Source organism: Thrips palmi, unplaced genomic scaffold, assembly GCF_012932325.1.
Source record: "Thrips palmi isolate BJ-2018 unplaced genomic scaffold, TpBJ-2018v1 HiC_scaffold_18, whole genome shotgun sequence".
Lineage (NCBI taxonomy): Eukaryota > Metazoa > Arthropoda > Insecta > Thysanoptera > Thripidae > Thrips > Thrips palmi.
In genome coordinates, this window is record NW_023144627.1 from 17,369,759 (window position 1) to 17,391,780 (window position 22,022).

At 53.7% G+C, this 22,022-nt stretch overlaps 2 protein-coding genes across 4 annotated transcripts in view; both read left to right on the forward strand.

Moving 5' to 3' along the window:
* Positions 1–6,313, forward strand: LOC117644292 (gametogenetin-binding protein 2-like). The gene is made up of 12 exons (XM_034383624.1): positions 1–226; positions 822–1,012; positions 1,157–1,300; positions 1,387–1,602; positions 1,716–2,094; positions 2,167–2,346; positions 2,426–2,503; positions 2,621–2,748; positions 3,066–3,217; positions 3,320–3,496; positions 3,588–3,685; positions 3,783–6,313. The coding sequence occupies exons 1-12, from the start codon at positions 140–142 to the stop codon at positions 3,960–3,962; spliced, it is 2,010 nt and encodes a 669-aa protein (XP_034239515.1). The 5' UTR covers positions 1–139; the 3' UTR covers positions 3,963–6,313.
* Positions 6,314–10,130: 3,817 nt separating this feature from the next.
* The window catches only part of LOC117645125, a 29,624-nt gene continuing 17,732 nt past the window's right edge, over positions 10,131–22,022 (forward strand). For all 3 annotated transcript variants that reach the window (XM_034385085.1, XM_034385087.1, XM_034385086.1), the window contains exon 1: positions 10,131–10,387. The gene's annotated coding sequence lies outside the window, so the exon portion shown is untranslated. The remainder of the gene's footprint in view (positions 10,388–22,022) is intronic.

Below are 22,022 nucleotides of genomic sequence, written 5' to 3' on the forward strand. Positions count from 1 at the left end.
CGGAAGTGAACTTTTAATGGCACCCTCGGAACACGTCGTTTGTCTCTGTGTTTGAGGACAATATTGTCATTGCTCCTTTTCTGGGACTGCTGAATTTGAAAAAGTATCTCGCATTGAGTGAAACTCGCCGCGCTGAGTGATGGCGACTCTGGTCGAGGTGTTTCGAAATGAAACATGCGAATTAAAGCGAAGACAACTACCCCTCTTCGTCGACGATAATCTTTCGGTGGGTGCTGGTTGTGTTTTTGGTCCCGTGAGATTCTAATTGAAAACACAATTGACAACTAAGGCCGTCCCACCTTGACAGTTGTCGTTCCAGTGTCGCACTGGAAGACGCGTCAAAAGTTGTTGAAAATATCGTTCTGTGTTTGTGTTCACGAGATTGTCAGAGGGGGTGGGTAACCGACATAAGTGAATAGAATCAGTTCTTCTCTGAGGTACAGCGCTCTGGCTTCAATGTCTTGTTTTGATTTTACCTCCGATGATTTGAGCTCATATTGAGTCAGAATTTCAAACATTTTCCTACGTTATTCATAAGAAAAGATGGTGCCAATCGAAAAGAGAAGCTAGGTTAGGTTGTGACGCTGCCCGATTCGATTCCTGCCCAACTCCCCGGAGACACAAAATTTTTGCCTTAATCTGATACTTTTTAAAATTATTTTGGTGCTTTCCTCAATAGAATATCGTTAGAAACGTGGACTCTTCTCGCCCCCTCTGTCTTTTGTTGTTTTTATCATTGATTGACATCCTGCAAAACATTCAAGTTAGGTTATGAACATATGACTCAGAATTTTTATTGTCTTTTTGCCTTTGCATTTCAGATGGTTATGGATTTAAACTCAATGAACTTGGGTTGTGACAATCCCACTGTCAAAGGAAATGCACTGGAGGAGTTTTCACGAAAGTACAATGTTCTCACCATTAATGAAGTTCGTGAAGCTCTGCAAGTAAGCTGCAAGGACTTACTCTCTATCTTAAGTCAGACAGTGCCTTGTGTTGGTTGTCGTCGCAGGTATGTCCAATGCATTGGTTCATTTCTTTCAAGAACTCTATGTATTATTCTCCTTTAGTATGTCCATTTTAGAGACTTAGTGTTTACCTTGGCACCTGTTTCTTTACTTCTTATTGACTCATACTCATTATTCTTTCTTTTCAGTGTTGAGAGAGTTTTCTACCAACTCATGAAATCTGGTCACCCTGCCTTGGATCCAATTCTTATAAGTGAAGATGGTGTACTGTCTCTGCGGGACGACAAGACCGCAGCCCCTCAACCTTTATGCACGTTACTGTATAGGCATAGGTACGTAGCTTGGTTCATACAGTTTCTTTTGTTTAAATGTATATCAACACATGCAATAATGTTACATCTGTAATTTTTTTTTTCAGTGATTATCTTAGTAGTTTGGTAGAAAGTCAGCCTAGGTCTAAGAAGAGCAGACGGTGCGTTCTTCATTCCTTAGATTCTCAACGGACCAGAGTTGTAGTGACTGATCAGTGGCGGGATGCCTGGGACCGTATGAAACCTTTATGTAAAGATGAAGTTCTCTTAATTGAAGCATCTGCTTTACTCGCAACCCTCAACAATTATCTTCACAAACACAGGTATTTATCTGAAGCCAGTAATGGCCTTCTCCTACTGTTAGCTCATTCTGTTGTCAGCATTTTATCATACATTCATTTTATTGTATCTTTCTCACACTTTTTTCCCCTTATAGGTTTTGTGGAGAGTGCCGTACTAAAGTTATGCGGGCATATACTCTTCTTGTGGAAGACCCTGATCCGTGCAAAGAAAAAGGATACATTCCAGCTTTGTACTCTGGTATCAAGCGTTGCTTGCCAGACAAGCACATTCATCTGCAATGCAAAACTGACTACATAGCGGGCTTAATCACTAGGGCTGAGCCTGAGCTCCTTGGCAGCCGTAGGGAAAGACATGCCAAAACATTGGAGATCGCTCAGGAAGAAGTTTTAACCTGCCTTGGCATTTGTGTGTATGAAAGACTTCACCGAATCCACTTACGCCTCCGCGAAGAGGAGTGTACGTGTCAAGTTCTTGCAGCTGTTGCAGTGGATGCTCTTTGCAGAAATTTTGAGGTGTGTGAACATTTGTGTCTCATTATATGCTAATCGTAATGCTGAATACTAATTGATCTTTTGTCCGAGAAGCTTGCTGTTGAAACCAAAAGGGGCATTTCTCAGCTGGAGCTGCTCTACAAGGAAATGCAGCAGGAGGAGGCTGCCAAGCAGCGTTTAAAGGAACAGAAAAGGCTGAAGAAACGAAAGAAGAAGGAAAGAAGAAATGGCCAGGAACAAAACAATGTACATGAAGACAAAGATGGCTGTGAAGTAAGGAAGACGTCGAGTGTTTGCATTTCTTTTAGTGTTGATCTATGTGTGACTTAAAAACTTTGGTATTCTTTTGTAGTGTGAATCTGAAGAGCAGTCAGAGCCCACATGTGACCGACCAGCAAGCCCATGTTCATGCCCAGAAACCAGGCACCATGTAAATATTACTTCATTGTAGCTTTTTTATGTTATCAACAGTAGTCCTCATTATTAAACAATGTTGGATCATGTGTCTTTTTGGAGTTAAATAATTAATTTTGAATGTTCTGTGCAGGTTGATGTACTAACTGAAAAGCTTAATGGGGCTCCATGTGATTGTGAGGATTGTCGCAAGAAACAGGAGTCAGCTCACAAGACAGGCAGCCAAGAACCGAAACTGCAGCTCAACGGCAAAGACAACAGGTGTGTATTTTCCTTCTATTTCCCTTCCCGTGGTATTGCATCACAGTAAATACATCTTTTATGTGAACGGTGTTTATATCAACCTGAACTACTTCAATTATTTCTGGGAATAATGATAAATGCTGGACCCAGTTCATATTTTGTGGTCTCCTCTCTATTAAAGTAGTGGTATCGCTTGGTTCATTTATTATGATATGTAGTATGTGTTTATTAAACAAAATATTTATATTTTGTTTAAGTATTTGATGTTTGTGGCAGTGTCATTTTGACATTTTGTCCTACTTACACAATTTTGTCTGTTGCATTGTGATATACAGGAAAGGTGGTGGCAATACCCATACTTTGTCACCACCAAAGGATAAAGCTGCTCAACTGTCTAAGGTTAATGGTTCTGCGAAAGGAAAAACAGGCAACAATAACTTCTCTATTCCACACTGTGATTCTTGCCACGAGTCAGCTGAATGCAAAGGTAATTTTAAAAATCAATAATAAAAAGCAGGAAATGATTAGCCTTACTGGTTTTTGCATACTTGTTTTCTTATTCTTATTATTGTGAATCATGTAATTCCAGATGGAAAGAAAACTACAATGGGCAAAGGGAAGACTTGGGCTTCAGATCATTTGGCTGGTGATTGTGGATACTCATCTGGGCCAGGTCATCCAGACTGTGCATCCGGCACTGGATCCTCTAGCCTGCCCAGCTCACCAGATGGCTCGGAAGTAGCATGCTCTGATGGTTTTTGTAATGGTAATAAAAAAAATTTATTTTGTAGTGGGTAATAATTTCATCATGAGATTTTCATCAGCCCTAATGTGTGAATATTTTGTTGTTGATACAGGGGAATGTTCTGGTGAGGGATGCACAGAGTCACATAGTTCATCTCAAAACCACAAATCAGGTGTTGGCTTACAGCTCACCCTAGAGCAAATGCTTGAAGTGAGTGAAGAATTCTATAATGCATGTGCATGATTGATTGTCTAATCATCTTTGCAATTGTTAGAGATGTCTAATCTATGATTTATGTTCCTGATAGGAGTCCTGTTCATCTGAAGATGATGAAGAAAGTTATATTCCGGCTGAAGAAGTCCAAGAATTTCGAGCCCAAATGAGGAATGTTATGGAGAAACGTCAAGAGTTGCGTGAGACACTTAAAAATAGATTTGCCCAGCTTTGTGTTAATACTTGCAACCCACCTCAAAAAATATGGAAGTAAGACTGCTTTAGACTGTCTGCAGCTGCCTATTGATACTCCTGTGGTCTTATTTAGTGAGTATGGGAAACTGATTAATGTAAAGGGTATAAGTGTTCAACTTCATCTGCCTGTAAGGCCTGGCACCGAGTCTGTTTATCGCTTTTTTTTCCTGGAGACACCTATATTGATCATTTTAGAAAGTCCTTCAAAGTGTTGTCAGTGGATGTGATACTATACCAAATTGTGGAAAGCTCCTATTGGAGCTGTTGCATTTTATGAGTTTTGAATTTTGCCACATGTTTTGTGGGTATTGTTCTCAGCATCTGCTTATGTCCGGTTGCTGTGTTAAACGCTTATCAGTCCCATTAGGTGAATTGTTAATTGTTTTAGGAAATGAAAAAGACTGTATCAATTGTTTGAACCTCTCCTCTCTTTGCTATTTGTATTAGATTTAATGCTACTGGGGCAAACATTGCCTCCCATTACTCAAGTCATCTTCTATCGAATCATGGTGTGGAAGTCAGCTTTTGTGTTGTACCCCAATTGTTTTTCCAACTTATTGGCATATTGTTGAATTGTTTCTATTGGTTTTCTTCTTTCATCTTTTACTTAATTTTTAACTGAGTGTACCAGAAATCATTTAAGAGGTACCTAATGAAATGGATAGATCAAACTGTCCTCTCATGTAAGCATGGAAACTGTGTCTACCTAGGGTACTAGGGTAATCATGTAAATGTGTTTCAAAATTCATCTTTTGAATAGTATTTTGTTGATGGTCCCTCATGATGATGGTAGGAACATCTTCTTTGTACGGGTATTCATTCTTTAAAATATTTTCTAGTTGGCTGAGCATTGGTTGCTTCTTTAATAATTGTTTTTGGAGATCTTTTTATAGCAATCAATGAAAATCAATGCTGTGGAACATAGTATTCTGCATATTTGATTTGTCTCAAATGATTTATGCCTATCATTTTCTCCCTAGGTAATTAGTGGTTTTTTTTTACCCATTTTGTTTTTATTCCAAAAAAATTGTGAGCTGTGCTCTTGATATTTTGATGTAATTTTATAACCAATTCTTGCATGTTAAAATTTCCTTCTGCTTTCAAAAATTTATTACAGTGCACTTTTGGATGAAATTTAATTTTTGTGTTTTATCCGTTGGTATCTGTAGTTAACTCCCTCTGTTGTTCTCCCTGCCAACTATGCCCTAACCTTCTATTGCTCCCCAATGCCTATGCTCATGTGGCTGGAGTAGAAGCAGTTGCCAATAGCAAAGTGTGGCCTTAGAGATTAGCAACCTCATGTCATTAAAGAACCGGCAAGGCAGTTATCATTAAAAAAAAAAAAAAATGAGTGACTCGTTACAAAATAAGGTCCTCTGTATTAAAAGCACTCAAACCACCTAGGTCAAGTCAAAGTTAAAAGTAAATCGTTAAATTTTGAAAATATTCCCCACCTTCTTACAAAAAGAAGGGTTGCATGGGATCGCCAAAAAATTTTGAAAGCTAATTTTAGGTTGAGGGCCGAAAAAGGTTGGGAGCCATTGAGTTAGTGATAAATGGAACGTCCTTCCCTTTTTTATTGTTTTTGGTATTCATTGTTCTTCTGAGGTTTTTATGATTGGTAAAGTGCTTTTTCATATTTTTAGTTTCTATTCTGAATCAGGGCTTGTAACTTTTAGAGGTTGAGAATCATCAGGCTTCTACATAGAGAGAATCATGTGGACCAATCTTTGATAGGCAAGAATCAGCTCTGCTTAGTGCACGTCATTTAGGTTGAGTCAGTGTTATGAAATAGCCATGTGTCGTATTTTTTGGAGTCACGTGTATTTTGAATGAATTTACATTTGTTGAATTTTGCAGCATGAACCTTAAAAATATGCACATGGTTACAATCATTGTATTCCATGTTTCAACAACCTCCTTTTTCTTATTGGTGCAGATAGTATTGATATATTTTGCATTCCAAGTCAATTTTATTTACCAGATTCTATGATTGTTATGAGTAGGAACGTGGTTAAGTGTAAGAACTACCCATTCAGCTGATTGGTGGATGGGGTCGCCGTGGATAGCGCAACCAATATGGTGTGAACCCTTAAGTAAACCTAGCTCATAGTTCGTCACTTGGCAGCTGCAGGCAGTCTTTAAGTCAGATGTATTCCAGTCATTGGTTGCAAATAGTGCGATCCCTCTTCCTCAGTATTCTCCTCACTTGAACAGTGATATCCATCACCCTATTATGTGGTCATGGAATCCCAAGTGAAATCTGTAATGAAAATGACTAAAATACACGCCATAATGTCTGAAGTATGAACAATACTTCACCTAACATTATGGGATGGTAATGGAATAAATAATGCTTGAAATCAAAGACATTTATCTGATACTTTCATCCCGAAACCACCCAAATCACTTAGTTAGAGACAACAAGACAACAAAAAAATTGTTTGCAAATTTGCCTCATTGATAAAAAAAAATTAACATTGCTTTTAACTGTTTCTGGTGGTTTCCCTGGAACCCTGGCGACAGACGCCACCAAGTCATCACAACAATCCGTAGGCAACCCGTCGCGTTGGACGGGCTTGGCCGCCGGCTAGGCATTCTCTGGGACAAAACAAAACACACTTGCGCACGTCGCTCGCTACAGCTGTCTTTGTCTTTGTCAGCGATTCCGTAGCAAAAGCTGGCGCCAGGCCGACCCGACCGAGGAAGGGGAAACCTAAAGAAGTGTTTGAACGTGCGCGCGATGCAAACGATTTGATTGGCCTTCCCGGCCGAGGTTTACGCCGATTCGGAAATCGCGCCCGAGAAGTCAAGGTAGTCGCTCGCTTCTACGCACAAGACGAGAACGACGCAGGAACGCAGAGCGGGCAACGAGTCCAAACCGTCCTTACCGCCGGTCCGTTCCGTTTATCCATCGGTAAACCGACAAAAGAAAAGAAACGCCACGCCAGGGGTGGATTTAGAGACGGGGAAGACGGCGTGCAGGCAATGCTTTTGGCAGTGTGGCGGCTAGGCTGCGGGATCATGGGATCTGCGGGCCGCCTCGCCGCTCCGCCGCTTCCTGGACCAAATCAGTAATGTTCCGATCCATAATAGGCCTAACAAGGCGCGCACGGCGTGCCCGGGAGATGCGGCCCATGCGGCCCCCATCGGGCAGCATCGGGGCCCATTGGTCCGTCCGTGTCCCAGCCGCTCCTGCCGTTCTGGCAAACCGATTCCGAGAGTCGTAATTTATCTCGGCCGTCAATGCCTTGTCGCTGACGTGCACAGTGCCTCGCACAGTGCAGCGAGCACGCCCTGGCTAATCTAATTTTGAACAAAACTAGCTTGTTTTTTTTTAAGGTGATACTGACAACACTTGGACTTCACTGTGGGTCCCTTCCGGAAACCAACACAACGAGAGACGCACACTGTCTGTGCTCGCTCATCACCACCGCCTTCCTTGGAGCACGGCGTCCCGGGCGTTCCCTGCACTGCCGCCAGAGGACGCCACCCGCGGGCCTTCCCTGCCGGAACGAGTACGAGAGAGACAGAGAGACGAAGGCAGAGGGAGCCGAGGGGCCCGGCGAAGTATGGAGTGGCCATGGCCAAGGCGAGCGATGATAGAGTAGCGTGTCTGGTGGCGGAGCGGGGAGAAGAGAGGGTGTGCGCAAATTTACTCCGACATATTCCAGAAACGTTGACTCCCGCAATTGTGGGCAGTTCGAACCGTCTGAATGGAGACCGGTGGGGGTGGTCAAAATCCCGGACTCGTTTTGAGCTCCAGAGTCGAGCTCGAACCGAACGTGTGACCCCACCACTGGATTGCTCTCCGATCGAGGAATGCATCGGTGGGGTCACACGTTCGATTCGAGTCCCATTCAGCGACTCTGGAGCTCAAAAATCGCGTCCGGGATTTTGACGTTCCTGAGAGAGTTGCCTCCCCACTGGAGGGCGGGGTGCGCTAACGCCGCGGCACGCCAAGAGGCACGCCAAGAGGCACGCCAAGAGGCACGCCGTGTCGGCCGATGCCGCCCGGTCATTCCATTTGCGGCTCGGCGTTCTCGTTGCCTTGGTCGTTTTGTGGCCAAAGCTCTGCTGTTCCGTTGACTGTACTCGTTGACGGGCCTGACTAATAAGGACACGCCGATCTGCCTCGGGTACCCAGAGGTAGACAGAGGTACCTCGGGACGCCGCGCGAGTGCGAGGGAGACAGAGCGAGGCACCCGGCGAGGGCTTTGTGGTCGCGAATCAAGAGATGCCGGAAGGGGAACGGCACACTGTAAGACTGCACGGCGGCGGAAGCAAAGCAAGCAAAGCGGGCAAAGCGGGCAAAGCGGGCAAAGCGGGCAGGGCGCTGATTGCTGGCGGGGATTCATCTCAGTTTGTTTACACGTCATTGCGCAGGGCAACAAAACTCTAGACGCGTCCGAAGCCCCAGAGTCGCTGAATGGGGCTAGAACTGAACGAGTGACCCTACCAATGGACTGCTCTCCGAACGAGGAATACATTGGTGGGGTCACACGTTCGGTTCGAGTTCTGCTAAGCGACTCTGGAGCTCAAGACGCGTCTAGAGTTTTGGCCGCCCCCACCGGCTCAATTTCTCACAACGCATCAGTCGTGGCTGCCTGTATCTCGTCGATGATTGCGGCCTGCTAGACAGCCTGAGGCCGGCAACCCTTCCGACACTGCAGTGCACCGGTGCGTCGTGGGAGCTTTCGCCTACTAATGTGGCAACACTGATTGAGGGTCCACCGCGCGCGGAGTAGCGCCGGGCCAGTTCCCGCCCCGCGATGGCACGTAGTGCACGTAGGCAGCAGACTCATTCCGAGAGTCGTTTTCGCCGCTCTGTCTCTCTCGCGCTGCTGGGGCGCTCCTTGCGGGTGGGAGGGAGACAGAGCGACGAATGCGACTCTCGGAATCAGTCTGCGGGTTGTGAGTTACTCTGCCTGCATCACGGCACTGGCCCGTTTCCATAAAGATAAAGACGACGTAGTCCGTGGCCGTGCTGCCTGGCGCTGCCCGACGGGGTGCCGTTCGTGTGTCCACCGTCTCGCCGTCTCTCTCGCACTCGCGGGGAGGGTTGTGGGAGTGAGGCGGCCGCGGGAAAGAAGAAACACTGCGAACGCCGGGACGGCCGGGACGGTGGGACCACACGGCACGAGGCACGGGACACTGCGCCGTCGGTCTCTCTCTCTCTCGCACCGGTTAGGAGCGCCCCCTGAGTACGAGAGAGAGACCTCCCAGTCGACACACCGCACAGCGGTGCACCCACAGACGGCAGTACCACACGTCTCGGCGTCTCGGCAGGCAGGCCCCACTGTTGTGTCAGGTCAGGTTAGGCTTGTCGGTACCGCCGCGCCGCCGTGCCGCCCCGCCGCCAGCGCGCTAACAGGACGTTAACGTCACAGTTATTTGCCAAAATAAATCCAGACGGCGAGGTCGACGGCAAAGAGCACACAATGCTCGCAAACACTCGCCAAATCCCGTGTACACACACTGGAGTGGTCGATATCTGGCGTGAAATGGGACAAAAATCTGGCGAAATCTCGCGAAATCCCTTTGAGATCTGGTGGAACCTCGTGAAATCCGCTGAAATCCCACTGAAAGCACGCAGGATCTTGAATAATTTTGGTGAAACATTTTTGCGAAATCTCTCAGAATCATGCGAAATCTTTTCCTTTGAGAATTCGTGTAGCGTATACTAAATTACAAATGGCTGTCTCCTGGACAACGGTCCACTGAGAACGCCTGGGAGGTAGGCATCCGTCAGCCAGCAGCGCGTTGCGGGCCTGCCTACCCGACAGGCTGTAGAGGCGCCTGGGAGGTAGGCATCCGTCAGCCAGCAGCGCGTTGCGGGCCTGCGGACTCTCTTTTGGAAACTATAGAGCCACGCCATCTGCACCGAGGTGCATTGGCCCCACCGCCCCCCCCCGCCCCGCCTCTGCCCCCGCCATTGGGTTTGCAAAGTCGAAGCCCCTCCAGGACGGCGCGGCGGCTGGACTCGAGCTCCAGCGCAACGCTGCGGCGCTGCCTGGTGCACCTGGGCGCGGGGCGTGGCGGGGCGGGGCGGGGCGTGGCGGGGCGTGGCGACTCGCGGGGCAGCGTGGGGCGCGGGGCGAGGGGCGCGGCGGGGGCCCGGTGCGGAGGCATGGCCGAGCCGAGGTGAGACAGCCCGGCTCTACTCCAGTTGTCCGTTGTCCGGGCGGCGAGGCACAGCCGGCACAGCCGCGGCGAGGCAGGCCGTGCAGCCAGCGCTCCGCGAAGCATCGCACACTCCCACACGCCGGTACACTCGTTTGGATATGCAGTGCCTGCCCGCTGTTGGAGCCAGGTGTCATGAGTAGGGTGGCCAGCCTCCCCACGGCGCCACCAGTGCTACCTGTCCCTGTGCTCCGCGGTGCAACCCACCGCCCCGACGCCGCCCGGCCACCGCATCGCGTGCATCGCCCTTGAGGACCCCAGGTGAGTGCGCCGAGCGCAGGCCGCGCGGGCAGCGCAGGCAGCGCGGGCCGAGGGTGGTGACACGGGTCACAGCTGGCCGGAGAGAGACGCCGCGTCGCCAGCGCGCCGCTCGCTGCGCAAGTCACCGGTCTTGTTCGGGGACGCACGGCGGCCCGACAAACTTGAGTTCGGCCACAGGGCAGCAGGGGGACGCTTTGACATCCGCGGGGGTCCATTCATCGCGCGAAGGCTGTACCCTCTCCCGGTCGGATTTGAACGGGGTTCAACCATCGCGCGATGAAAGTACCCCCGACGTGCGCCTTACCGGGGTGGTGTGAGCCCACCCATGGATTGCTCTCCGAACGAGGAATCCATCGGTGGGGTGACACGTTCGGTTCGAGCCCTGTTTAGCTACTCCGGAGCTCAAAACGCGTCTACAGTTTTGGCCGCCTCCACCGGTCTTCTGGCCCACTGTGCGCCGCCAGGCCGTCCGGCAGTGCACCGCCCCCAGGTGGCCAACTTCTCGCACTTCCCCATCTCCTTTCCGTTGTGACGTAATTTTAAAATGACCGTGAAGTTCCACCGAGCTGGGCAGCGTGGCCGCCTTCTCGGGCGCCGTCTTGGCCGCGGCCGCCCTTACAGCATGCTGTCATTAGTTCCATCAAACTCACGTCACGGCGCGCCGTCCGGCAGGCAAGTCGCTCTCGTCGCTCTGTCTCTCCCGCACCTGTACGGCACGCCCCATGAGTGCGAGAGAGACAGAGCGACAAAAGCGACTCAGGCCGGCGCAGGCGAAGATCTGCGGTGCACGGGAGGACTAGGGGAGGAAGCAGTGGTGGATCCAGGGGCGGTCTTTTGGGTGGGGCAATGTCGAGGAGGTAGACACACTCGTGGGATACCTCGTACTCAAAAACAGTGTATCGCGCCTACGCCTCATACACGTAATTGTAATACGATTTTTGGGCCAAATGTGCAAAATTTTGGCATTTTAATGCCGTAATACACGAGTATAACATCCCGTAATACAGCGTAATGCCGAGCACTCTGTACACGATTTCTTGGAGTGTTTACCACCGCCTCGGGCAAAGTGGCTACTTTTGCTTGCTAACACGGGCAAAGCATGGCCTGGTCCCTGTCTCTCTCGCGATCATGGGGCGTCCCTTACGGGTGCGAGAGAGACGGAGCGACCAAGCAGTCCGCTGCATCGTGTAGCTACACTGTAGCCCGCGGGCTGCCCGCCCGCTTGCCGTGTTTGCATCAGACGAATTTCTTTCGAATTTCCCGGCGCTGTCCGCGCCCACGTCTCCGACGTCGCCGACCCGGCCGGGCCGAGGTGGCGGCATGGCGGCGGCATGGCGGCCGAGTGCACGACCACGATGACGGCGGCGAGGGGGAAGGGAAGAAGAGTTTGAGGTGGCAAGGTAATTGCTTCTTCTTAGGATCCGTTGTTGTCGCTCGGGCGTGTCTCGGCAAAGTAAGTCCCGCCTGCCCCACGCACGGCACGGCACGGCACGGCACGGCAAGGCACGCTCGGGGTGCTTGCGCCGTGCTGCGCTCATTTACTCGTTTTGACAAGGCTCCATTACGTGCAGCCCCACCGAAATCAGCGCCAGACCCTCCTCTGCGCTTCGATTCCTTTTTTTCCGCGAACAGTACAAGGTTCCGCCCCGCCCCGCCCCGCCCCGCCCCGCCCCCCCGCCCCCCCGCCCCGCCCGCCCCGCCGGCAGGCTTTTGGCGCGTCGCGACCGCGCTGTCGGCTGATTCGCGAACCAAGAGGTTATTCGTCACTGTCTCTCTCGCACCCCTGTGGGGCGTCCCATGAGTGCGAGAGAGACAGAGCGAGGAAAGCTCTGTCCGGAATGGGTCCGTCATTAGAGCAGCGGGCAGCGGCCTGGCGGCGGTGCGGCGGCCGACGAGACCGCCAGAACTTGGACCAACTTCAACGGCACACATTCGCATGCACGCCAGCTCATCCGCCTTGACTAATTTTGGACCGCGGCCCGAAATCAGCGAGACTGCTACTTTTTTTTTCCTCCGTACCGTCTTCGTCTTTCGGATATTCGCGGTTTTTCTCCGAGTCTAGGGTAGGTTGGCGAGGACGATTTGAACACCGGCCCCGATCTGAACCGCGCTTCCACCAGTCCTGAGGCTTTGCTTTGGGTGGGGCCCACACTAGTTACGGCGGAACAACTCAGACATATATAGCGTCTCATTTCGAGGAAATGGCCACTCACGGCGGTGTGTGTGTGTGTGTGTGTGTACGTGTGCGCGTTCTGGGGACTTGGGACCTCCATCCTCCAACATCTGCCATGCCATCACGCTGGACGCGTGGGAGTCACCACCGCCGGTGGCTGACGTCCTGCCTGACGTTCACACACGCGTGGAGGGGGAAGGGGATAACGAACAGTCCTCGAGGGTTGCCGCCCAACGCATTGCTTTGTCTCTCTCTCCCCTCTCTCGCGAGGGTGCGAGAGAGAGCGACGCACGGTTCGGAATCAGCCTGGCGGCGGGACCCCGGCGGGACCCCCCGCAGTCCGGCGGGCCGCGTTATGATCTGGTACCGTATCCGCACCGGGCAGTGCCCAGGCAGTGCCCAGGCAGTGCCCGCGCTCTGTGGGCGGGAGAGTGCCCAGGCCGAGCCCCGGCGTGCGTGTGCAATGCACAGTGTACTTACAGGGCACTTTGCACGCGGAGCGCTATGCAGTACCGGAGAGAACGAAGGGGCATCACAGTGCCACCCTCCCCCCTCCACGAAAGGCCTCCTCTGGAGCCGCCACTGCACGGCTCGAATTTTCGGCCGCCGATGCGGCAAATTTGACGAAGGCGATTCCTCCGGCATGGATGGCCGCGTCATCGTGGCGTAAAGAATCAAAGAATCGGGGGCGAACGGGACGGGCCAGGCCTGGCCAACCTCCCAAACGGAGCCTTTTATCGTGTTTTTTCGTCTCGTGGGATTTGAACCCACGCCTCGCGCTCGCACTGTGCCGCGCGTATGCGAACCACGCGATCTGACCTCAGCCTCCGTGGACCAGAGGCATTCAAACCGTGCACGTTAATGTCCATCGCGGCGCTGCAGGTCCGGGTCCACTGCACTGTACACGTTGCAGCCAGGTTGCAGCTGCACTGAAATCTTGGAAATAGCGCACACGCAGAGCACTAAAGCGTGAATTGAGTACACATTTAAGTTTTTACTGTTGTCGATACTGTCAAGCAGTTGAGAAACGTATGTGAGAAATTCATGCAAAACGCTCCTTGGCCTCGCGAAGGGATTCGAACCCACGCAGACTCGTCCCGACAACTCGCGACGAAACTGACCCACTTGACTTGTCCCACTGCGTCCTGGCCCATTCCGGGCCCATTCCAGGCCGAGCTTGCCCGGCCGTGCACGCCGTGCCGCGGGATGGCACTTGGCGGGGTCACTCAAAAGTCGCCGGTGAGATAAAAAAGAGTGTAAGGATTTACGGTTCATTTATGGCTCAATTCGCTGCATAGCAGTCCAGGGATTCGCCCGGGCGGCCCACGCCAGGCCGGAGTGCCTGTAGAAAGCGGGCCTGGGGGTGTCCGTCCAGTCCTCCGTGACACCGCGTCGCACAGTGGGCCACCAGAAGACGGGTGGAGGTGGCTATAGGTTGTGATATTTGCGCCTTACTCCTCTTGCGAAAAAAAACACCAATTTTCTATTTTGGCCTGTGTGTGTTACGCACTGTGTGCACTGATGTGTCGCTCGTTACCGACGTATTGACACAGATGAATAAGTTGCTACACGGCGTTGAGTGGACTGGTCCGTCCCGACCGTCCCCGGTAGCAGTCAAACGCGGCAACGCTTCGGACAGACTAGTGTCAGTCAAGTGTAAACACTCGCAGAGTTCGGCCAGAGAGAGAGAGAGAGAGAGAGAGAGAGAGAGAGAGAGAGAGAGAGAGAGAGAGGGGGGGGGAGTTCGTTTACTAGTGGTGTGACGTGTCCGGCTTTTAGGAACGGACTGGCTCATGTTTGCCCGCTTTCTTTGGCCAGGGCGTTTTGAAAACGCCAAATCGCTATCGCTGTCACCACGTGCATCCTGCCTCGGCAAAAATTTCGCTCCGCCGACGGCCGGCGAAAACGGCACAAAAACCTTGACGAGCTTCAGGCCTGTTAGTTTCGACCGTAAACTCTTTCGCTCGGCCGGGACGGTCAGCGCACAGTGGGCCAGAAGACCGATGGAGGCGGCCAAAACTCTCGACGCGTTTTGAGCTCCAGAGTCACTAAACAGGACTCGAGCCGAACGAGTGACTCCACCAATGGATTGCTCTCCGAACGAGGAAGCCATTGGTGGGGTCACACTTTCAGTTTGAGTCCCATTTAGCGACTCTGGAGCTCAAAACGCGTCTAAAGTTTTGGACGCCTCCACCGGTCTTCTGGCCCACTGTGCGGCGATAGAAGTGGCCGGGTAACGCACCGCGCAACGTGCTTAACTGACCACTTTGGCAGCGCGTGCGGTTTGGGCCCAGACGGCCAGGCCTGGTGGTGGGGTGGGGGTCGCCCTTGGAGCCTGTCTCGTAGTCCAGTCAATATCGACACTTCTGCATCAATGGAGTGGTCGACCTATCGCTCGGATCACTTTATTCAAGGCACCAAACGCGCGGCAAAGAAGGAGAAAGAGAGGCGCGTGCGGTTGTGGCCGGCGCAGGCTAGCACACAGTCCATTTCTGTGCACGATTTTCGTCCGTGTTGTCACACAGTTTTGCGCGTGCTTGGGCTAATAGAAGGGGTGGTCTATCAAATACGTCCCACAATTTTGGTGACCCCTACCCCAGCGGTTCCCAACCTTGGGGTCGCGACCCCAAAGGGGGCCGCGAAAAAATTTCGAGGGGTCGCGGCGAGGTGGTTGGGGTCGGCTGGGGTCGCGGCTGTTTCCCGGCTGGCAGAATTGTTGAAAACGGTCGAAAATGCCTTTGAAAACTCGTGTTTTAGGCCGACTTTAAGCAGCAACTGCGTCTGATCCGAGGCGGTATTTCGTCCTCCCTCAGCGGGCATTTGGTCTTTGGACCTTCCTTTAGAATGCCTTTGTTACGGAGTGCGATTATCGGCCTTAGTTTGGAAGCAGTATTGTCTCAAAGTGGATCAAAATGGCATTCAAAGGCATTTTTTACTGTTTTCATCAACTTTGAGACAATACTGCTCCCAAACTAAGGCCGATAATCGCACTCCGTAACAAAGGCATGTTAAAGGAAGGTCCAAAGACCAAATGCCCGTTGAAGGAGGACGAAATACCGCCTCGGATCAAACGCAGTGGCTGCTTAAAGTCGGCCCAAAACACGATTTTTGGATTACTCTCCGAAGGAGGAATCCATTGGTGGGGTCACACGCTTCGTTCGAGTCCCATTTGGCGATTCTGGAGCTCAAAACGCGTCTAGAGTTTTGGGCGCCTGCGCCGGTCTTCTGGCCCACTGTGTGCTGGCTGGGCCTGGCGGGCTGGCGGGCTGGGCTGACGGTCCGCGCTGTCTCCACAGCCTTGTCCTCTGTCCTCGTCCCGGCCACTGTCAGGCCACCGCCTTGTCGCTGAGAGTGTGGCGCGAAACTCGAACGCCGCCTCGCTGCCGCTGTGCCGCTGTCGCTGCAGCCTCAGCCTCACTCCGAACGGAGCTCTCTCTCCGTCACACCGCCACACCGCCACGGGACGCCGCGCGAGCGCGAGAGAGACAGAGCGACGAGAGCGGCGGCCGGGAGGCCGCGCCGGGCGCCGTACTGGCTGCGTAACTCGAGGCGTGGGTAGCGGCAGGCGGCCCGGCCTGGGCCCGGCCCTAGCCCGCCCAGCAGAGTCACTCCGAGAGGCGTTCTCGGCGCTCTGTCTCTCTCGCACCCGCAGGGCGTCCCGCGCCTGAGCGAGAGAGACAGAGCGACGAAAACGACTCTGCCCAGCCCTGCACCGCCCCTCCACGGCCTAGCCAACAACACACCTGTTCAGCTGTGCAGCGCCACTCGTCAAAGCGGGGCGGGGCGGGGCGGGGCGCAGCGACCACCCGGTGTCTGGCGCGGCGCGCGGCGTCTAGCCCAACGCATCCTCCATTCCAAGTGGGCTCTGCTGTCACCAGAGGCCGCGCTGCCGCCAAAAAAGTGGCACTGCTTCGTTGTTGTTTGCGGCCGGCCAGGCAAGCGACTCGCAGCAGCTCTCTCTCTCTCTTCTCTCTCTCTCTCTCTCTCTCTCTCTGCCTCGCACTCTTAACGGGGAGCCCCATGAGTGCGACAGAGACAGAGCGACGAGGCGACGCTTCTGGTTCGGCCGGCCGGCAAGCGGAACGACAAGTCATTTTTCCGCGAGGCTCCGCGTCTCGGCGGAAAGGGGCTGGCGGCCTGGGCAACCTGGGTCACACGTTCCGACAATTAGATGAGTTTGTGAAAGCTTTTTTCGTGCTTGGCGCGGAGAGGCGGGCTGCTTGGCCGCCTCGCAGGCAAGGGGAGCAACGGCAGTATCGTACCGAATTCGCCCCCGTTGCTCTAATGAAGCACTGAGTGTAGGAAAAAAAAAGCAGGAAGTCGGGATTAGAACCCGAGCCAACGGCGCTCAGCTTGGCGCTCAGACTTCAGTGACCACGTTGTAACCCGCTCGGCTACGCCGCGACCCTGCCGATAGGGTGAGTTTGACGCCGCCACCGAACACCGAGCAGTGCTTCGTCGCTCTGCCTCTCTTGCACTCGGGGCGCCCCGTACAGGCGCGAGAGAGGCAGAGCGGCGACTGCGGCACGGCGCACACAGGTGTGTCTGACCGCCGCTGTAACGGGGTGACGATGACGGATGTGTCTCTGTCTCTTCGCGCTGCGACAGCCGGCGGCTCCAACTGCACTGCACTGTACTGTACTGCAAGCGGTGCGTCCCCGTTTCCTGCTCCAGCAGGATGCAGCGGCACACTGCCAGTCGTTTTCGTCGCTGTCTCTCTCGCACTCGCGGGCGCCCCGTACAGGAGCGAGAGAGCGAGACTCTCGGAATGAGTGTGCAGGATGCAGGCCGGCAGCCCTTCCGGACCGGCCGCTACAGTGCAGCAGCTCGGCAGCACGCTGCCCTGCCCAGACGGCACACGACAGCTTGCTCCAGGCAGCACGCCATTTCGTTGCCTTTTGTAGTTCCCTACACTGCCAATCCAAGAGAGGACCACGCGTTCTTTCGCGATATTGTCAAAGGCGATTCGACGCTTGGAGCCGTGGGCCACAATTTTGGCCCAGCCAGTGTGCTCGCCTGCCAGGTAGGCCACCATTAGGCCCGCAACGCACGGCTGTAGTGCGGGATTGCCTATGTCGACTTTGACAGGCGCTTCCCTGTAAAGCAAAGCAGTAAACATTTGTTGTCGCCTCTTGAAGACTTTGATGACGTTGTCATCTCTTGATATTTTCATCAGGAGCTTTGCAAAGCTCCTAGACTTGAGCGAGACAACTGACATTCCTGCGACGAAAATCAGCCTTGGAATTTTCATCAAGTGACAACCAGATTTTTCATGGTGAGGGTCACATGGTTTGTGAACGTCCCTCAGGAGGAGCTCGAGTGTGTCATGCCTCCACCAGGCCTTGCCGGGCCCTGCCCAGGTCAGGCTGGAGACTTGAAGGCTGGAGGGCACAGCGTGCTCCCAGGCCGACAGTGGGCCAGAAGACCGGCACGGGCGGTCGAAATTCCGTACGCGTTTCGAGCTCCAAAGTCGCTAAACAGAACTCAAACCAAACGCGTGAGCCCACCAATGGATTGCTCTCCGAACGAGGAATCCATTGGTGGGGTCACACGTTCGGTTCGAGTCCCATTTAGCGACTCTGGAGCTCAAAACGCGTCCAGAGATTTGGCCGCCTCCACCGGTCCTCTGGCCCACTGTGCGCAAGTCGCTGTCCTGTAACAGGAGCACCGTCACGCTGTTTGTTTAGATATTGCTGTGCCACTCCACTCCTTGGCGCCTTGGCAGCCGCTGGAGGAAAAGGCCGCGCCATTGTGCCGGACTGGCAGCTCGGCCACAGCTTCAAAAATGTCATCCGAGTCTGGGGAGAAAAGGCGAACCGAATCCATCAGGCGGGCTTTCTGTTTTGGCGTTCGCGATCGTATCGGCGCGTACTGCAGACTGGTTCCGAGAGTCGTCGCTCTGTCTCCCTCGCACTCGAGGGGCGTCCCCTGCAGGTGCGAGAGAGACAGAGCGACGAAAACGACTCCCAGTGTGGCGGTCAATTCCGTGTCCGGTCACCTTGCTGCTTGCTGCTGCCTGTGGCCGACTGCAGCGTAGGCAGCGTCTTGCTCCGTTTGAGTCGCAAGGCGAGATGATGGACCTGCTTATGTGGGACGTAGGCCGGTCGTTCTCACGTACGTGCGAAGGCAGTGGCGGGGCATCGAATCAACCTTCCAAAATGGTTTCCAGACGGAGGAAAGGCAGTGGAGCCGAGACGCCAAAATGGTTTTCTGTTTCTGCAGAACGGAGGCAGTGGAACCAACCTTCCCAAATGGCTTCCTGAAGGAACGAGGTTGCAGCAGGGCCAAGGGCGAACCACCACCTCCGACGAACAGACAGACAGACAGACAGACAGACAGACAGACGGACAGACAGACAGGCAGGCCCTCGGGCCCGCGGCCGCCAGTGGACCGTGGTGACCTCTGAAAGATGATGGGCGGTGGCAAGCCATGCTGCAGCACTGCCAGTGCCACGGTCGGCCACGGTCGGCGTTCCAGTGCAGGACTCATGTCTTATCAGTGGTTGCGGCTGGAAGTCTGGAACGCTGGAACGACGGCCATCATTTTCTGGAACAATGATCGTGAGCCTTGTGAGAAGTGTACCGCCGCCGGCAGGCCGCACAGTGGGCCAGAAGACCGGTGGAGGCGGACAAAACTCTAGACGCGTTCCGGAGCGGCCGTGACACCCAGCAAGCTACGGATTTGGAAACAGACGCCTGCGTTTAGTATCAGCTACAAAAAAAAAAAAAAAAAAAAATAAAACACGGACGAAAAAACTACTGGGAGAAAAAAACTACCGGGAGAAAAAAACTACCGGGAGAAGCGGACGGACTATATTCTCCCGAACAGGGATGTGTTTGGCACCATTTTCTCCCGGACCGCTGTGCGGCTCGGCGCGCTATGAGAGTTTGTCCGATTGGCAGACCGAGGCATACCGGGACGATAGCTCCCATTGTCTGTGGGCTCCTTCGTGCACAGCTGGGACCACGGCACGGCACGGCGCGGCATGGCACGGCACGGCGCTCGATTTGAATCTCGCAGCCCGGCCGAGTGAGTGGACGCAAAAATTGGGTCACACTTTTATCGCCGGCATCGGCCTCCGCCCCCGCGGGCCGGCGTGCCACAGTATACAGTGTGCCACGACCGCACAGTGTGTGCCACCCCGGCGTATGGCACAGTACAGTGTACCACCGCCCCTGGGCATCGCCCGGCATCGCTTTATCAATTTGGAGTGGCAATTAGCTATCATTGCTGGCTGTTGCCGCCGCGGTGTCGGTGGACGTGGCGTTGCGTGGCGTGGCGTGGCGTGGCGTGGCGTGGCGTGGCGCCCATTGTTGTGTGTTGGTGGGACGTACGCGCTACGCGGCGTGCCAGGGCAACGGGCCGCGGCCTGAATCCTGAACTTGAAATAATCCGTGCCAGTGTCGGGTTGGGTGCGTCGGACAGCCAGCGGCCAAGGAGCCCCACTAGTGGGCCAGAAGACCGGCGCTGGCGGTCAAAACTCGAGACGGAGCTCCAGAGTTGCTAAACAGGACTCGAACCGAGCGTGTGACCCCACCAATGGACTCCTCGTCCGGAGAGCAATCCATTGGTGGGGTCACACGTTCGGTTCGAGCCCCGTTTAGCGACTCTGGAGCTCAAAAAGCGTCAAGACTTTTGGCCGCCCTCACCGGTCTTCTGGCCCACTGTGTGCTCTCTACGCGCGACGTGAAGCTTCTTTTCTTGTAAGACCTACAGCAGTTTGCGAGGTCTCGAGAGAGCACTATTTTTGTAACAAGCCTTTGTAGCGGCATCTTTTTCTTTTCCCGTGAGGCGTTTTCTTGCGTTCTTGGCACAGAGGTGGTCGAACACTAACCTACCGCAACGCGAGAGCCACCGCGCTACGCCGGGCTATGTGTAAGTGCGAGTGTGTGTGTGAATGCGTGTGAGTGCGAAGCACAGTGAGCGAAGGAGAGAGCGCGCTAGCCAAGCCTGGAGTAGTGACGGAGCGGCGGACGCGGGAGACAGCTACTGCATGCAGTACGTGTATTATCTACTCGTGTGAGTGTGTGTGTGTGTGAGCGCGCGTGCTTGAGGCTGTGCTGTGCACCTACTAGCAAATGTGTGAGTGTGTGTGTCTTTCGGTATGAGTTGAAGAGTTCCCCTGTCTGTGTGTGTGTTCACGTGAGTGTGCGAGTGTGTCCGCGTGTGTGTATGCACCTCCTGGCACGTGTGTGTGTGTGTGGCGTGTGCGTGTGCGCACCTTGTGAACCTAAGCAAAGCTTTGAGATGGGGGGCGTCGAACGCGCGCTCCATGAGATGAGTGCGTCTCTCTCGCTCCCCCCCCCCCCCCCCCCCCCCCCGGTGCGGTGCGGTCCGCGACCCACGTCTCGCTCCCATCCCGTTCGCGTTATGGCTGTTAAAATTCTCGCGTTTTCTGCGTTTTTCGCGGCTGTTTTCGGATCAATTCACCGCGCATGAGTACCTGCGGCGCGATACAACGCCAAAAAAAGCGTTCTGTCTTCATCACGAGGTGAACTGTTCCATCCGGCTGGAGGCCGGGTATCATCAAGAGAGAAGTACAGCGCGCTCCGTTGCAACGGTACGAGTGTGTCACGGCGTCGCTAACGTCAACGTCCGAATGTCCCGGCGGCATCGTCGGCAGCATCACAGCCCTAGTCGCGTCCCATCCTGTCCCCCTCGCGTCCCCCCCCCCCTCCCGGACCCCCCGACTCGGCAGCCACCCACGGGCCGGACGGCCCACGTGGCCGACAGACTGACTCTCTGTCTCTCTCGCACCTCTAGGAGACGCCCCGCGAGTGCGAGAGAGACAGAGCGACGACCCTCGGAATCGGTCTCCAGGGGCGTAGCGGCGTGGCACCGGGTTGCGCGAGGCGCCGAGGGGGCAGGGGGACACGGATCGGAATCGTTTAATACTCGTGTTGGACGAAATCGCACTGAAAACTCGTGAGAAATCAAGCAACCGTAAGAGTCAGAAAAAAAATGACCACCTTTTCATTGTAAGAATTATTATGCCGAGTGTAGTGACTATACACTCCATGGCCCTACTGTAAAAAAATAGGGGCTAGAATGGAGCTTCAGTCAATTGTCAAAACAAATCTGCTTCAAAATTAAAAATAAATAGTCTATGTAGTGTAACGTTTCCGTCGTCTTGGGTTCCCAAGTTTCCCATTGCTCGCATGCAGACGGTGCCGCAACCCGACTTTCGCCACCAGCCATTAGCAAAACGAACTATTTGCCGAGGTGACGGCACAAGCGCCTATCTGGCTCCCTGCGCGCTGCAGTTGCCCGGCTCATTCCGAGAGTCCTCGCTCTGTCTCTCTCGCACTCATGGGGCGTTCCCTGTAGGTGCGAGAGAGACAGGCTCTGCAGCGCGCTGCCGCGCGGAACGGCTAAACCGAGCGTGACGAGTCACAAGTAAGGACTGTGACGGTGGCGTGGCCACGCAGTCACGGCAGTGTTGCAGTGCAGTCACGCCGTTAC